At 39.3% G+C, this 18635-nt stretch overlaps 1 protein-coding gene across 1 annotated transcript in view; it reads right to left on the reverse strand.

The window, feature by feature from the left end:
* Positions 1-18635, reverse strand: part of LONP2 (lon peptidase 2, peroxisomal) — a 35766-nt gene that overhangs the window by 13898 nt on the left and 3233 nt on the right. Inside the window, exons 5-11 of the mRNA XM_064386417.1 lie at positions 18092-18252; positions 17803-17897; positions 16288-16546; positions 10638-10779; positions 4728-4878; positions 4040-4166; positions 2913-3046 (exon numbers count right to left, since the gene is read on the reverse strand). Of these exons, the coding sequence (XP_064242487.1) occupies positions 2913-3046; positions 4040-4166; positions 4728-4878; positions 10638-10779; positions 16288-16546; positions 17803-17897; positions 18092-18252 (1069 nt within the window). The remainder of the gene's footprint in view (positions 1-2912; positions 3047-4039; positions 4167-4727; positions 4879-10637; positions 10780-16287; positions 16547-17802; positions 17898-18091; positions 18253-18635) is intronic.

The raw sequence follows: 18635 nt of genomic DNA on the forward strand, positions 1-18635 counted from the left end.
AAGCCTTGGTTTCAATGTAAATACAATCCTCATTTCATCACTTTTAGTTATGAAATATTACCTATCCTGAATCTCCCTTTGGGTCTGAATCAGACAAATTGTTTTTTACTCTGGGTTTCAACTGCTGTACCATGATATGATACCTTAGTGCACAGTTGCTGCATTGTATTCTCAAGGCACTAAAATAGGAAGGAGAGTTTCACATATTTTTGTGACTCCTAGAATTTCTTGTAGTGTCAAAAGACTCGAGGAGTGTCTCATAAATCTGAGATAGTGTTTCAGTGAAATATCAGATAGCACTGCTGTACACAGGGACGACTCCCCAGAGAGCTCTGAAAAATGCTGAAGTTCCCTGTGCTAACTCAACAACTGACACAAACCAACATTCCTGCACTCACCACCTTCTCCAGAAAGCTCAGGAATCAGAGGAGCAAGGGAGGCACCACAAGCTGCCCGTGCATTTCAGTGGTGCATTGCTGGAAGGGCTGAACCCAGCCTGAGTCTCCAGCTCTGCAGGGGCAGTGCCCTCCCTCCCCAGAGCCCACTGCCAAACAGTGGCAGAAGCCCCATCTTCACAAAGCCCTGAAAACAGGTGCTCCCCTGCAGTTAATAATCTGATTTCATCAATGGAATGCTGGAAAGCCTGGGATTCTACCACCTAGTGTCCTTAAATCTTACTACAAGCCACCAGCCAGAATGAACACAACAGGCACCCAGGCACCCAGTCTGCCCTCTCCTAGTCACAGCCCAAGGCATACCAATGCACTAACTGCAGAGTCTCAGACTCACATCAGCAACACACAAATGGAGGAAGCAAAAATGACTTCCAGGTATTTTCATAGAGAAAAAAAAAATCAATAAATAATTCTAAATGAAACTACTAAGGGATGAGAACTTGATTAACTAATCTTCCAGAGTAATTCATTATATGATATAAAAATTCATCACCATGATGCACAACTGCACAAATGTTCACTAATCAACAGGAGAAAAAATGCCAAAGAAATCAATTTAGACTACAAGTCCTATTATTTGCATCAACTTGCAAGCATTTGGAGATATTTACAAGCTTTGTTTTGAACACTTGTTTCCAACAGACAGAATGAAAATAAAAGTATTTTTAAAAGGCTCCTACTCTCATACACTCCCAGCAAATAACACACTGTAAAACACACCAGGGTGTAAGCACAGTATTAGTACATAATAAAAAACACTTTGTAGACTGCACCATTCTGTACGAGTCTTTATAACAGCAAAGTGTCACTGTAGAGACACCTGTCCCTCAGACTCCCTTTTATTAATACAGCTTTTTCTTATGGACAGTTTTCACTTCAGAAGTACAAAGGCAACTCTTCACAGCTCATTTTTCTTAACTCCAAACTGGGTCAATCAAAAATGCCAGCATTTTGCTCCCTTTTGAAGCACTTGGGCTGCTATTTTCACTTAGTTTGGTAAGTTGCAAGTCCAGAACTAATTTTAACAGTGTATAATTTTAACAGTGTAAATAGCTCAGTTGCAAGCACAGTGCTAATTTTAACATGGTAAATAACTCTCTCACTGGACTGAGATGTCTAATACAGTTCCTTTTTGTTACTTGCCTTAATAATGTGTTTCTTCTTACAGCACCATGAGTTGTGCTCTGAACCTACCTCTTGTCTATTTTACCAGAATGCTTGAAGAGCAGAATGTCTCTTTTTATTCAGCAGCTGTACTAGACCTCTGAAACACATTTTAGACTCAGTTACCTACTTTGCAAATATGACTTGTCAAAATTGCCACCCAGAAGGTGCAGTAGCCAGGACACCTGGTACTGCCTGGTGCTGGTGAGCTGGGCCAGCACAGCCAAAGGCTCAGCAGTCACAATCACAGAAGCATCAACAAGTCAGTGTTTGACTTCACAGAGTCCATCAGAGCACAGAAGGCAGAGAACACACACATAATATAAAAATAAAAGCATTGGTAAATGTCTCAAAACCTCTGCTTTTAATGCAGATGGGATGATTTAAACTGCAGGATTACTGATGGATTCAGTCACTGCTACTGTGAGAGCTCACTGCCTTTAAGCCAAATGTTCAGAGAAAACCAAGCTGAACCTGCTTAGGCAAACACTGCCAAATTCAATGTTCTTGTATTACAGTTTTCACAGACATTACAGTGATCCTAGAACACTCAACTCACTTCATCCTTCCCTCTTCTATTTACAGACTAGAAAGAGACCTACCTTTGGTGAAGCAGTTACCTGGGAATTTTTGCTGTTTGAGAGTTTTGTATTTAGTTTGTTTTCAGTCTGTTTCATGACTGGAAATGATAAAACACTGTTTGTACACATGGGAAACAAGACCAGAGTAACCAAGGCTGTGACATTACCAAAGCTCCAAGAGACTTTGAATAAGCATGGTCTTACGAGGCACATAAAACAATTCTAATTTCAGAACCCTTCAAGCAGACAAATTTTTAATTGTACAACAAAATAACCAGATTGAGTTCTGAGCTAGCAGGAACTACAGCTGTGCTTAGAGCAGAAGTGAAAATTTGCATTAAAAAACCAAGGAAGACATACACAAATCATAGCTGCATCCCTAAGACATAAACCAGATGCACTGAACTTGTCAATTACCAACTCAGCAGGCTGAAACGACTCAGCTTATGTCCTAAGTCATAATTCAGCACTAAAACTGTACATAATAATAATAATGTCACACTATCTGCCAGGCTTTTGAAAACAAGAGTCCTTAAAGAAGAATAAAATAGGAGAAAAAGTTGCTACATTAGAATTCCCTTTTTAGTGTACAACAAAATAACCAGACTGAGTTCTGAGCTAGCAGGAACTACAGCCGTGCTTAGAGCAGAAGTGAAAGATTTGCATTAAAAAAACTAGGAAGACATACACAAATCATACCAAAGATACACACCTTCTCCTTCCCCCACCTCAGCACGATCTGGCTTTGCTTCTTTGTGCTGCCCCTCTGCCACTTTCACAGCCACTGCTCTGCAAATGGCTCCCAGCTTGCGATCCAGGGCGCGCACTCCGGCCTCCCTCGTGTACCTGGGAGAGAACAGCAGGGCTGGGCTTTGCAAGGCAGGGCTCCTTGCAAGGGAAACACACTCCTCACTAAGCACACAGCCACAGAAATGGCAGGGGAAATGCACCAAAAGCTTGGACTACTCTAGTATATAGGAAAAAATAATTTGTTATTATCAAAATAATTGTGGTTGCTGATGAAATTGTAGACAAATGACTGAGTGGGAAGACAGGACTAACAGCTGGTGCCAAACCTTCATCAAATGCTAAGCAATGTCCAATGGCACTGAGCTCTTCTTGGACACACAAAAATTAAAAGGAAGAATTATTTTAAAACTTAAAATATATAGCTCACTGGAAGTTGAGGAACTGGCCATAAAATAATATTTTGTTTTAGTCTGTGGACTAAAAAGAAGCACAGGCAATAGCACTACACAAAACAGCCAAAATACTGGTCATAAAATACTTCAATTCATTGAATCAGTACACTTTTTCCATTGGAAATGAGCTAGTTTCAATTTCAAAAGATGTTTTGATCAATACATTTGCTGTCATGTCTAACAAAAACCCCAGTTCTAATGAATAGAAGCTATTTTAAAACCCTGTATTTTAATTTTTTAAACCTAATTCAAAATCTAAACAAATGTATCCATCAAGTGACAAGGAAAAAAAAGGAAGTGTAATTTCCATTTTTTGTATGAATATGACAGGAATATAACTTGGTTCTTTAAACTACATGTTGTCTGCTGCCAAGGCCATGGCTCCACACAGTGGAGCCACACCAGCCCCAGGAGCTCCTGTTTATCACAGGGCCTCCCCACACCTGGGGAGCAAGAGAAGGAATTCTCTACAGAAAGGATGTTCTCTAGAGAAGGCAGGAGCCAGGGAAAGAGCAATTCCATAAGCTACCAACTGTTGAAGCTATTAAGGACAATACTTAAGATCTATTTGTATTACCACTTTATAAACTGATTTATAAAAGAAGGCATTTAAATTGAAAGCAATGAACAGATTTACCTGGTAATTATGTCCAAAGTGGTTACTTGGGGAATCTGTATTTGCTGTGGAGTCAAACCATGTAGCTCAAGCTGTTTAGGAATCAAGTGTCTATGTGCAATTTCAATTTTTTCTTCTTGGGTGTATCCTTAAAAAAAAAAAAAGCATGTATTTATTAATGATCATTTTGCTTAGACACCACAATATAATCAAATGTCTTATCTTTTACAATTCTACCTGACTGAATTTAAGAAAAAACCTCCCCCATCTATAATTTACAAGGCTGTTGGTATGATCCTTTGTGGCTATTCAGAACTCCATGCAAACAAGAAGAGAAGTTTAGTATTTCAAAGACTACTTTCTCCATTGGAATCTTAAAAAGATGCATCAGCCAACTGACAAATGAATCAGTGAAGGAAAATATTATTACAGAATGTATCCATGTATCACCACAGACCTGGAACTGAATTTTCCTGAGTGCTAAATACTTTTAAATAACTTTCTTGAGTTCTAATACAATGCTAAATCCTATTCTCATGACAGAAACCACAGCAGTGGCATCCTGCCTTGCCCCTTTTAATGACCCCAGCCATGCACTCCAGATTCCTGGCAGGCTTTCCTTAAGGAACTACCTTTCATTTCAGCAAGAACACCCCAAACTTGTTTAAGGGCCTGCAAAAGGCATGCAATGAAGGCAGTGCAGTGTTACCTGGCACCTGGATAACCTCCATCCTGTCCAGCAGGGCGGGTGGGATTGTAGCTGTAGTGTTGGCTGTGGCTATGAAAAGCACTTGGGACAGGTCAAAGGCTACGTTCAGATAGTGATCAGTGAAACTGTGATTTTGTTCTGGATCCAAGACCTTAACAAGAATGAACACAAAATTCATACAATTGTTCAATCAGAAGTAAATAAAATATGCACATTTTTATTATATTCCATTTGGATCTGTCAAATCTGACTTTACAGTAATGAAACATGTTATGGACATCACTAAATCCTGGCCTTGCCTGGATTACTCTGTGACTACACGTCACATCACATGTACAGTTCAAAAAGCCACTTCCCCATGAGCTGTTCCTACTCTTTTCTAGAGGGGCTCAGCATTTCTTCAGCCATCAAGCACCTCCCCTAAGCTGCACCTCCATGACCTTTCACACGAGCCAGAGTGGCCCTTCAAGGACTCACAGCAACCTTGGAAAAGCAGCCCATGTGGTCCCATGGAACAAGGGAAATTCTCCCAAGAAATCCCTGACTCCAACCCTCACCCACTGCTGGCAGCTCTTCATACTCTAAGCTTACTTCTTACTCTCACACCAGCCCATGAGATCTCCTGTGAGACCAAGGGGAAGAACACAATCCCAGCCTTACCTGCTGTCACAAAATCACTGCCCCACTCTTTGTGCTTTGCCCAGCCTTTATTACTAAAGGAGGAGTACAAGTTCTTATTGTCCACGACATCCCAGGCAAGCTTTGACCCTTGGCAAGCCCTGGCCTTCCCAACACAATCTTTTTTCTTTTTGTTCCAAAACAACAGAGACAAAACTGAACAAGCACTGCAGAACAAAAACACAGTCTGACTAACCTCAAAAAGCTACTGAACAAGTAGAACTAGGGCTTCAATAACTGTGCTGTCTTCCTGTTGCTTTTAGTAGAACTTATGTGTGGTAATACTAAACTTGCCTAGATTAATACATCTGTAGAACACACGGGTACTGAGATGCTGTAGAACACACGGGTACTGAGATGCTTGTGGCACTGTTAAAAATCTACAAGATTTTTAACAGTGCCACAAATGGAAAGTTCATTGTACACAGCAATGTACTCCTGGCTTCTGTATCACCTGTGAACCACCTTTGCTTCACATCCCCTTGAAGTACAGGCACACTGTTCCTTCTCAAATGATGAATGAGCAATGCTACACCCACACGAACAATTGTCATGTCACAAATAAAGGGACCCATGCATCTCCTGAGAAACAGCACTCCACTGTCAAAATAACTTATCTGCCTACACCCAAATGAATGCACACAACCTGAATTATAGCCAAGAACAGTGCTGATAATTAAACAAAAACAACTGAATTTGAGGACTTCTTCAATAGTTATAAAATAAACAATTCTGAATTTTCATTACTCTTAAATTCTCCTCAGGCTTTGAGAAGTGAAAAAAATATTTCGAAAAAATTTATGATCAGAACAAACTTAAAAAATTCTTCTACTACAAAATGCCAGAATCACAGCTGACTCCTAAAAAACAAAATAAATTTGGATTTTATTTTGAAAAGCTGCACAGATTTAAGAGCAGTTACACATTCCCCCTAATAGTGAAATCTTAAAACATACTGAAGCACATGCTTCGATTCTGAACCTGGGGCTGGAACTCAGTGAATGCCACTGTGCACTGGCTCTAAGCTGTTCAAAAGCTTTTCTTACCCTCTTCAGCAAGAAGCTGCTGTCATTCACTCCCTTCTTTACAAAGGCAAAGGCCTTGAAGCATCCTGACAAGCCAAGTCCACTGATGCACAATTCAGAGGTGTGCCTCACCTCAGCCAGCCCCCCAGACCAGCCCTAAACCACAGGGAGACACAGCAGGCAGGGCATGCAAGCACAGCAGCTGCAAACTGATTCAAAACAAGCAGGTCTACACCAAATATTAGCTTCCCACTCAAAGTCTACTCTTGCAAATTTTTCTAAACTGTTTTAAACAGCTAATCCTAATTCAACTTACTCCTTTTTTTTTATACTGATATTTCCACAGAATTCTAGTCTATCAGCTGAAGTGTTTGCAAGTAATTCCAAAGCTGCTGAAAAACAATGTACTCTGACAGACCAAACTGCCATTTTGACACATTTATTTACTTGCATGTTTCTTCCTCCTTCTAGTCTGCAACTAGAAATCCTTATGAACTCTGCTGAGTGCCAAGCTGGTGATCAGAATGTTATTTATGAAGATATACAAAATATTGATGCTGTACTCACCTGCAAAAAATACTATCCAATAAAGGAAACTGTAATCCAAACCAACTTGGATTATATCTAAAAATGTGAAGTATCTGAGATTTTTTTACAAGGGCCAGAGATCCTCTGGACTCATAGTTCCTTGTCATGGTAACTGGTTTTCAGAATAAAATACAAACCCAATGCCCTGCCTATGTATTTCAAACAGACTTCCAAAGCAAATAGAACTGTTCTGCAGTTAGGTATCTGTCCTGAAGTTCAAGTTGAAAAGTTTTCCAAGATATTCAACTAATACAGAAATACAAAGTACAAAAAGAACATTCAGTGCACAAAATATCTTGGCTAATTTATGACAGATCGCTCACATGCATACAAAGGCTTCTCTGTAACAGCTTTTTATTACCACAAAATCCAGAATAAATTCCATGAACATTTAATTGCCTGGCTATGCTCCTGGTCTAATTTCCCTGCATACAAATAGTCACTATCAGGCACTTGGATCCATTTCTGTTTTCTTCTGTTTTTAACAGAGGTCATCTAAATTTAGACTAAAATATTCCTTTGTTAATGAACAGTAACTGGAAATAGGAAGACATTCTGCCTTGCTGAAGCAACAGCTCTGCAGAAGCATTAGAACAGAACACATATCCAACAATTAGAAAGCACCAAGCTTTGCCACCAAGCTCACAGGGATGGCAGTTTTCTTCCTGAATATGCCTGTTGTGGACAGCAAGAATTTAACACACCCACACATTAAGGAATAAAGGATGTGCCTTTCATACTTAATGATGGCACTTACCAGACAAGCAGCAGTGGGAACAGCAAATGCAGCAGTGAGGTGACCACTGACTATTGTTTGCTCTCCAGCATACACTCCACCTCTGCTCACTCCAGATGGACTTTCCAACCACACAAACCACGAGAGGCAGGTGAAAATGAAGCTACTATGTCCAGCCATGAGCTATCCATGAGAAGAGGTAAAGCACCTGCTGCAGGATGTTTAGCCAGCAGTAGAGAGATACAAAGATCTCACAGGGGAGCAGCCCAGCCAGGGTTAACAGAGCAATTATTTCTCCAGATGTAGCTAATGGGCAATTAGCAGGGCTTACATAAACCCTGCAGCCCAGGCAGGCAGTGGGAAGTGAACCTTATGAGGCTCAACAGCAAAAATCCTGTTGACAGGAGCAGAGCTGAGTAGTCCTGAGAACGTGGTTTTAAAAGATGGAAAACAGAAATATCTCAAAGCAGCAATGAAGTACCCAGAATTCAAACACAACCAGTTAAACAAGTATTAATTAAATCTGTTTGCCTTCACAAACAATACAATAGAAAACCATAATTATTCTCTACTGAAGGGCAGGAAATGAAAAAAAATTCATAAAACCCAAAGGTTGAATAAAATTACCAATATTAATATACAAATCTGGATTCATGATTGGAACACTCTTTCCAATAAATCCCAAATCATAGCAAACAACAGTCAGCTAAATAGAAAAATTTGATTTTCAGGTATTTTTATCCATTCATTGACTAAAATTAGGACAGCTCAGTTCAAGTATCTAAAAGACAAATGACAGGAGAGGTATCAGCAAACTCAGAAACAGAGAGCATTAAACTTTCAGGAAAGCGTAAATAAAATCCCTCAGAGGAACAGCACATGGAATAATGTATTTATTACACTTCTCTGCTTGTTTTCTTTGCACTTTGAGGCCCTTCATGCACCCTAACAAAGTGTACTACACACCTGAGAAATGCACAGGTAAAGGAGCACAACTGTCATTTTTAGAAGCTAAAGAAGTGAAGCCACACTATTTTCTAGCACATTTAAATTACTACTAGTTCATGTTAACATGCAAAGATCAAAACAGAGCTCTCAAACCACAGCCTGTTCATACACATTTTCAAAGAACTCGTTGGCCTTGTCAAAACAGTAATTTTCCACTATCTAGCAGGAAGAAAATAATGACGTTTGTAGGAAGTCAATTGACACTTCATTTGCAGAATGTCATACAGCATCCAGATGAGCTCATGACACCTTAATTTAAGTAGCATTTTTCATATTTAAATCACTGCATTAAGCACTGTCAGTCAAAAGAGTCATTAGAATGACTCTGTAGGCAAATACTACCAGAACCACTTTCACCCCCACCTACCAAAGCTACCACACCTCAGCTCTGACAACTGAGATGCTTCTAGGATTATGCCCTAAGTCACTTCTCAAAAAATGTGGGTATTTTTTATTAATGCCTCTCCTTTTGACTGAAACAGGTACAGAACCATGCCAGAAGCAGTGCAGCTGCAGCAATAGGAGCAAGGCAGCCCCTAAGGCCAGAGAGAACACAAAAGAGAAGGCAGAGTGTAAAACTACAGCAGTACAAGGAATCTCTAAGCATGCACAGTACTAAAACCATCACTGCATTAGTGCTGCATCTGCCCTGGCAGCCTCAACAGTTCAGCCTGGCCCAGCCCCCTGTGCCAGCACCTCCCTCATTCTCTCCTGTGCTGTCAGTGCTGGCACAGGAAGATGGGCACAGCCTTCTGCCCAGGGAAGGGCAATGTTTTGTCTCTTCCCCACACCTGAGGGCATGCTCCTTCCTCTCTCCAGCAAACTGCTAAAATAAAAGCACTGAATATGCACAAATCAGTGGAAAATGGAATTGTAATGGGATATCACATCACACTCCAGAAAATGGAAATTGGGATGAAGGTTTTGACAACTCTTACTGCTGTCTGCTACATGGTACATGAAGCTTGCAAGGCACAGTTCTCAATTCATTTGCCTCATGATCACTCCAGTTCTGGCCTCCTGAAAGCCCAACTAACCTAATTAATAACCTCTCAACACTTGATGGGATTTACAAAATAGTCCAATACTATCTCATTCACCAAAGTCATCAATCGCATCTCCGGAATGTTATTTGTATCTTTAAGCAAATCAACTTTGACAACTCTAAAACTTCTGTGATAAAATAACTGTGATACATGCTTCAAAATTAGATTAATTAATATCCGAGTCCCAGAAGTTCAGAAAAAATGCACTCATGGAAAACCTGACTGTCATGGAAAGCTAACACTCATCACACCATAATCAGCCACTCATCACACCATAATCAGTCAAGGAGTGGGAATCTGTGACTTACATGAAAAATCTAAGTTCAGAAAGTTAATTACAACACTAATTAAAGAAATGCTCCTAAAAGAACATGCATCTAGTCCACATTATGCACATCAAGAGCTTCAAAAATATATTAAAGTTATTCAAAGGAAGAAATTGAAATCTTGAAGAAGTCTACTTATTGTCTAGATCCTCTACAGTTCTTTCTTAGCTAACAACACTGATCATTAAAAATCAGCATCCTGAAGTCCCCCAAGTAAGTGATGTTTAGGGCTTGAACACTAAATACACAAAACACCCCAAAAATCTATCCTTGTGTTCAAGTACAATTCAGTGAGATTTCTGTTACTTAGCCACTGTGTAACAGCATCTGCACTGTGCCCAAGGAACTGAGAGAAACCCACCATGTCAGAACTCAGCAGCTGATATTTGATATTTGAGTAACACAGCTGGCACTGCCAGGCCTTCTTTTGCCCAGTGAATCTTCTGAGTCCAGTTTAGTTCTTTTAAAATCCAAATGAAACAAGGCAGTTTAACACCTCTTACCTCAAGCAAGGCTGCTGCAGGATCCCCCTGCAAGCTCTTTGCCAGCTTATCCACCTCATCCAAGAGGAAGACAGGATTGTTCACCCCGACAGTCTTCAGCCCATTGATGATCCTGCCAGGCATGCTGCCCACATAGGTGCGCCTGCAAAGGAAAGGGGATGGAAAACCGGGTGGTGACACAGGGAACAGAGGAGCAACATCAGAAACATCACAAAGAAAACTCCAGGCAAAATAGAGGAACAAGGAGCACTGCAGCAATTCTTGCTTTTTTTGCAAAAATTTGTGGAATACTTGTTAAAAATATGGACTATAAAACAGAGCTAATACAAGCAATTGGAGCAGCAGATGAAAATTTGAGTTCCATGGTGAACTAGCTGGACTGCAAAGATAATGACTTGCATTAAAGTGTATCCAAACTTTACCACTTGTGAACATCTTAACATGTTCCAGTACCAGCATCCTTCTACTGTAAGGACAAGCAGAAGCAGATTTGGGAACCTCATTGATAAAAGCATTTTCATAATTACAATGCTAAGATTTTGTCATCACAACAGAGTTCAAACAGCATGTTAAAAAAGAGAGCAAAATTCCAATTATGCTGAACTGTCAATGTCACCTTGACAGTACAGTTTAATAAACACCCACCAAAAAGAACTGTATTTACTGTCATTTCAATATAAAATAAAAAGCTGAACATTGCAATGAAACAAAAAATGACGAGTTTGAATTTATTTAGAAAATCAGTACAATCTTTTTTCCACAACACACACAGAGCACAACTACATTTTACAGATGTATATAACTCTTGTTTGCTGCATTTATCACACTCATTTCAGCTTCTGCCATAACTACTCAAAACACTATAATTAAGAGAATGAAATTCTAAGAAGAAAGAGATACATTAAGTGCTGAATTACATATCTAGCTCATGACCCTCACAAAGCAGACAAGCAGAACAGGCCTGCTTTGCCATGCGATCTGCTTTACTACTGTCCAGAATAAACAGGATGACATTTACAAACACGAAACCAAAAATACCACGGGACTAATTTCAAAAAATATTAGAGATGACTTTAAATGTATAAAAACCCCCCAAAAAACCAAGAGAAACAGAACCCAAACCACACAGCAGTGGTGTCAGTTCCATGTAACATTCAACCACTGAGGAAACAAATCGCAGTAAATAAAATTTAGTTTTAATTTAATTCTAGATCTGAGGAAAAAATAAAAGGTTTTAAGATCTTTTAAATAGCCAGCAATGCAAGAAAAAATCAGTTTGCCTGTTACCACCTTCCTGAGGCAGCTGCTAAAGACTGAAGCAGCCAGCAGGCAACAGCCCCTCACTCCAGTGCTTTTGTGTAGTCTCAGTCTGCAGCCAGGGAGAGGATTGCTGTCAGGGAGGGCTGCCTGTGCAACGTTCAGCACAGATCAGGACTCTGCATGGGGAGCTATGACACAGCCAGCCTGCCTCCTCCTCCTCCATCTGCACACCCACAGCCTTGCCAAGACAGGGAAAGCATTCCATCGAGAGCATTCAGAAAATGAGAGACTCAATCGGAGCTGCAGTTCACACAAGTGAATCACTTACCAGTGTAAATAAATGTGTCAGTGTAGCAGTTTGGGCATCTCTTTGGTTTTGGGGGCATTTGGGGTTTTTTCAGTTATGGGTTTGGGTTTTTTTCTCTTCGTTGGTGGTGGTAGTTTTGCTCTTCTCTGGATTGTTTTTACCACAGGTACTCACTGCACTTGAGAATAATTTTATATGCTTCAGAGACAATGCAGCCCAACTGTTTCAGTATTTTGCTTACAGCAGTAATAGGGTAACATAATTAGGTAAACATCAAACATTCTGTGTTCTTGCTTGCTACATTATTCTCAAGTGCATGCTTTAAAACATCACACTTTTTTAATGCATGTTTGTGTTCTTAGATACACGGTTTTACTTTTGAATCCTATAAAGATTTGAGCTATCCATGTTCCATTAAGTTTTAAGAAAGATTTATAAACTAAATGAAGGTAAACAGATGCAATAGTCTAAATTTGCAGTACCTCTTCATTTATTAGAGATGAACCAATACCTATTTTTTAGGTATAAATAATCATAATATAATCATTTATATATACTAATAATCAAATGCTTGAGATCTCCAAAGTTATTAGCGGAACACAACTCATCAAAAGAATCCTTGGTAAGGCAGGCCTTGCAGGGATTTACATACAAAGCCAGCCAGAATATATTAAAATTACAAGCAGATATGGCTATTTATCTGTCTGGCTGTTAACCTTTGCCTTGTAAGATGTGAAACTAAATGCTAACGTTTAGGAACACTATCTCTAAATGTGATGTTGATTTCATTATTTTTGCTAGGGTTGAAAGGAGGTTAAACAATAACCTACATTGTTTGCTCATTTTTTGATGCAGTTTCTTTCCCTGCACCCAAAGGACAGTCAGCTTTCCCCACTCAAAACTGGAAGCACAGAGCAGGCTTCCTACTGATTCCACTTGTGTAGCAAGCAACACTTAAAAAACCCAACCCCTTGAGAGCTCCAAGGAGAGGTCTGCAACTTAATAATCTTTTTATACAGAGTGGAAAAGAACCTTTAAACAAAACACTAGAGTGGTGCAGTCTGTCATCAGGCACTATGTATCCTAGAAAATGCAACAAAACCAGCTGGGAAATCCAACCTTCTTGGTTCTCCCAAAGTAAACTGGGAAAGCCTAGGAAACAGAACCCTTAAAGCAGTGGTAGTGTTATTTAAAGAAACAGGACTCACTTTCTTCATAGTGATCTCTAGACAAATAGTTTTAAGTAATTTTTAACTGCAGGGCTTTGCACAAGGTCACAGCCTTTTTGGGTTTTTTGGGTATTTTTTGGTGCTAGGCCAGAGATTGCATCCACTCAAGGGCTTTACAAATCTATCTGTGCTTTGTACTTGTCTAACAAAGCTCATTCCTCTCATGGGTGAAGCTGTTTGAAGTTGTTTTTCTCTGGTGCAAAGAGGCCTGTGCAGGGAAGTCCTGGTGAGGAATCCAACCTCTGCTCAGACAGGTGCACCTCAACAAGTCTTCAGCAAAGGCCCAAGGCAGAAGTGAACTGCCCAAGCTTTTGAAACTGCAAAGCAGTGGTAGCACAGGAAGGAGTGCTTCACATGAAGGTGAGAAAGCAGAGCTTCACACTTACCTCACCAGCACCACCACAAATAAATGGCACAATTACATCTTTCCTTTTCAGAAACAGAAAGACACACAACAGAGAAGATAATACATTTCTTGTGTGATACAAAATATCAATACTGAGGAGATTTTAAAAGCATCAAGCTTCTTGGAAAAAAGTTCTAAGTCATCCTTCAGAGTGGATTGTGGTTTGTTTTTTTTTTTTTAATACAAGTAAACTACAAATGTAAGCCAACATGCTATAGATGAGTGATAAATGCAGACAACAGCTGAAGGACTTCTGATAAAGGAGTTCTGGTTTTGTACCCAGAGGATGATTTCATATTGGAATTGCAGAGCAATGCTTGCTACCCTTCACTCAGTCAGTGAAGGACTCCCAAGCTCCAGGGGCAGGCACATGATCCCAGTGAAATGGCCAAACCTGGGCAGCTCCAGTTGCCACCTTTACCCATCAGAGGGACAGCACAGCCCACCCTGCTGCCTCCAAGAGCTTTGTCTGCTGCATGCCTCAGTCTGCACCTTTCACCAAGGGGCCAAGTGAATGCTATTTCAGGCACTCTTTCCTTGCAAGGCAAGCTGCAACAGTTCCTTTTGAATGTTCTGGTACATTTGGTACATTTTTCTACATGTCCAGTACATCAGTGGGCACATACAGTACTGTTCTCCTGCAATGTTAATGGAATTCTTAACTTAAGCCCCAAAGCCTAATAAGGAGCTTTTAGGAGAAAGACAATGTCTTCTAAGGTATAATATTAGAAAATCAGCCTGCTCAACAGTGAAACTCAGAAAACAACAGTCTGTGCCTCCTCCACTTCCAGACCACCTCCCTCTGACTGCCACCAGACTGCCAACATGGATTCACCTGCCTGGGAGTAACTTCAAGGATTTATTCACACAAAAGGACTCTGCAGAGCTCTACAGAAAAGATGTAGTTCTAATCTGATTAAATCTTATTCTGAGAAGGAGGAAAACTAACCAAAGCAGAATTTAAAATCCAATATGCAACAGGTGGGTTTGATTTTAGCTACAAAAAAACTGGAAAAAGCAGTTGGCTACAAAGGACTCCAGGTACCAACTGCTCTGAAGTTCATTTTTAAACCATACACTTGCTTGTTGAACAATAACCACACAGTATTCGTGCTAATTCTAGATTAGATTTTCCATTGCTGATGAAAAATAAAATCTCTTAGCACATATTTCCCATTGGCTAATTTCATATACTTTTTAATATTAAATTTATAACAGTTAGCCTCTAACATTAATTATTAACTTAATAATGCCCTCAAAAATGTGTGACAACCACAAACACCTGAACTAAAAAGCATTTTAGAGGCTCTCTCATATGACTCTCCTTGTCTTTACTCTTTATGAGGTCTAAGGACAAGGTGGGAAGTTTGACTTTTGTTTATAATGTCAAGCTCAAGATATGGCTTCCCTGTTACAAAGGACTGAGTCCTGCTCTGCTCTGGAAAAGTTACTTTCCACAATGCTGAGTATTCCACAGCCTCTAGTGGCTTCACTTCGAATAGCACATGTGGTTGAGTCACATTTTAAGTTGTTTTAAGACATTCTATTTTAGGTGTATCCTACTGAGAGTAGCTACATAGCCACTGGGCAAAATTAACTGTTAGATGGCATTAAAAAATAACTGAAGCTTTAATTCACCTACTGCTGTAAGGAGAAATTTTATTCAATAACATGACTTAAAAAAGAAAACCTGACTAAAATCCATTATTCCACATTTCCTACACTGCATGCAATAAGCATAAAATACATGTAATGGAAACAAAAATGCTTGGCAGTTACCTTTCTCTACTGTCCATTCATTATGCCTGCAGGTGCAAGGATTGAGGAATGGACTAATACAAATTTAAAAGACTAAGTAGCAGATACATAAAGAGCCCAACATCAAAAACAGTCCTAAGGAATGTCATCCAAAAAATCTCCTTTGAAACCTGCCGGCTTAGGTGTTCTTGCATAAATCTCCTTTTGAAACAGGAAAACAGTGCACATACAAAGTCCACTGCTATCCTCTAGCAACTTTCATGTATCACTCCAAGTTTCGTCTAATCTTTTAGCAGCAAAACATGGTTATGAAGGAATGTATTGCTACCATAGATTATGCTGGATAATTAAATCTTTACATCTCTCTTAAAAAGCAGAAATAATCAAGAGTTTGCATTAAACTTTCTACAGAATTTTACTTCAAAGTGCTAAAATAACTGAAGATGAAATTCATTCCCTATGAAAGTAAAGGGCAGCAGCAGGAGGAAAGAATAAAGGCTGTACCACAACACTAAACACCTGTTCCCATTAAAATTCTCTCCCAAATAATAGCACTGAATACCAAGGAAAATCAGTAAAAACCTACCATTGTTCATAGAAACAAAATTTCTCTGTATCAGCTGAACAGTGAAAACAATCAATACATTCTGCAAAGAAAAAACTGCAATTAGGAAAAGAAGAAGTGATTACCTGTGGCCTCGAATATCAGACTGATCGCAGACTCCTCCCAAAGCAATTCTGTGGAATTCTCTGCCCAAAGTCTTTGCAATTGACCTTCCAACACTGGTTTTACCAACTCCTGGGGGCCCCACAAAACAAAGAATGGGTCCCTTGAGGTTGTTTTTGAGCTGTCGCACAGCCAAGTACTCCAAAACTCTCTTCTTCAGCTTCTCCATGGCATAGTGGTCGTTGTCCAGAACAATGCGAGCCGCACGGATCTCCAGGCGATCTGGCACCGACAACAGCAGAGACAGCACCTTCACCTCAGGAATGAAACTACTGATCCTACTGGAGGCAGATACCTCAACAGGACAATCCCCCAACTCATACATATCACAGACAATGCTTTTCTAAAACAAAAGTATTAAAGTTCTTTAATTTCCTTCTTTGACAAAAAAATTAGACCTAAGCTACACAGATTATAGTATTGAAAATGACACAGTACTGATAATGACACCCAAGGCTAAAATAATTATCATGATTTTCTATTTCTGTATTCATGTGTGTTTTTATTCACTGTAGCTACAGAGTTCAAAGTAGCAATCACATGGGTCACACTGACAAACTTTGCTTAAAGTAAAAGCATCAAACTTCAGATGACACAGCATAGTTTTAAAAGATCAAAGAGCAACTTTCACCAGAAAAACATTCTGCTAGGACATGACAGTCAACAAACATTTTACTCATTTGGGGATTCTTTGAATAATACTGCAAGCTACATGTAGGCAGATCTTTTTACAATTTAATGATTAAAGAAAATATCTACAAGATTTGTAAACAGCCAAGGCTCTATTTCAAACCAGCAACAACTCTTCACTACAAACACCACCAGAAGGGTAGACATGGACATGCAGGTGTGCAAAGTCCACCTTGTGCAAAGTAATTTTGTCCACTTAACCTGCTTGTGCTGGTCAGTTGGTCGTGTTTGGTTTCTCACTCTTCCCTCACTCTCCATTTTTGCACACTGTATCTGAATTAACAGTGTCACCCTCTACTCACAACTCCGAAAACTATGGTGCGAAGCAGACACGGACTCAGTTTTTCTACTGCACCCCAGGCTGTAATTAGTAAAATTAACTAAAATTGCGCTTTTTTATCCTTTTGCTTCTTACGAAAGAAGCTTAAGATAAACCAGAATCTTCTTCAGAAAGACTAATGTTACAAAAATCTTCAAAAGGGTTTTTTGTCTGACAGATAAAAACTAATTAGATGTTCATTTCTCTGATACATACTGGCACAAATTGTAATTAGTAACATCTTCATTTTGTAATTAAACTATTCTTAATACTTTTTAAATCCACTTTCTTAGATATATAACTGAGCTATACAGGGTATTCAGTGTACAGATCTCACTGAAATCTAAAGGTTTACCTGGCTTACAGTAACTTATCAACAATGTTTTTACAAGGCAGAACTAATTCACAGTGTTTACATGACAGTTACTTGTCCTTGTGTATGAGAATCACCACTAAGAGAAGGGTTTACCTTTTGTACTCTTGTTCCATGGCAATTCTACCATCAGTTCCAAGTAATTTCTTGTCAAAGCATATTCTGGCATTGACTGAGGCATCTTCTTTAATCTGGAAATGTAAGTACAGAATTCAAAAGGCCAATCAGAAATTAAATGCAAAGGAAGCCTCTACTGCACCATAAGGCAGCAATTGCTGCCTGAGGTTTAAAATCATTTCAAAAACACAACCAACACAAATATATATCAAACAGGAAGAGGTCTGCAAGATTCATTCTAAATTTTAAAAGAAACCAAGCCTCCTACCTTTTTATTTCTTTAAGACAAACTTTAAGAGCTTGTTCTGACATGCTGGATGTTCTGATCTTTTTTTCTAGCATAACAACATCATCATGATCTTCTTCTTCCTCCTCATCTTCTGTAATGCTTCCATGAGTGATTCTTCTATTAGGACGAATAGCTACAACCTGTGCAATGAAAACAGAGCCACAGAATTGCACCAGATCTTGGTTTTTAAATAAGCTGTGTACTTTGGCTTTGAAGGAAAATCAAGGCAAAACAAGGTAAGGTGCATAGAAAAATTCAGAACTCTAGAAAGTTTTAAATCCAGAAATTAACTTCAGAAAGAGTTATTGGTGCTACATTAAAAAGTTACAGTTCTTTATATATTTTCTGAGTAAGTTTATCATAGATCTTAAACTTGCAAACAACACAAAACAAGAACAAAACTGAAAGCAGCTATTTTTGATATTTCAAGCACTGCAGCCCACCATATTAAGCAGAAAAATGGGTAAGTCTCTCTTATGTCTTTTCATTTCTCAATGACTTTCCAGTTACTAAACTACTTAAG

The sequence above is a fragment of the Passer domesticus genome, chromosome 12, assembly GCF_036417665.1.
Source record: "Passer domesticus isolate bPasDom1 chromosome 12, bPasDom1.hap1, whole genome shotgun sequence".
Classification (NCBI taxonomy): Eukaryota; Metazoa; Chordata; class Aves; order Passeriformes; family Passeridae; genus Passer; species Passer domesticus.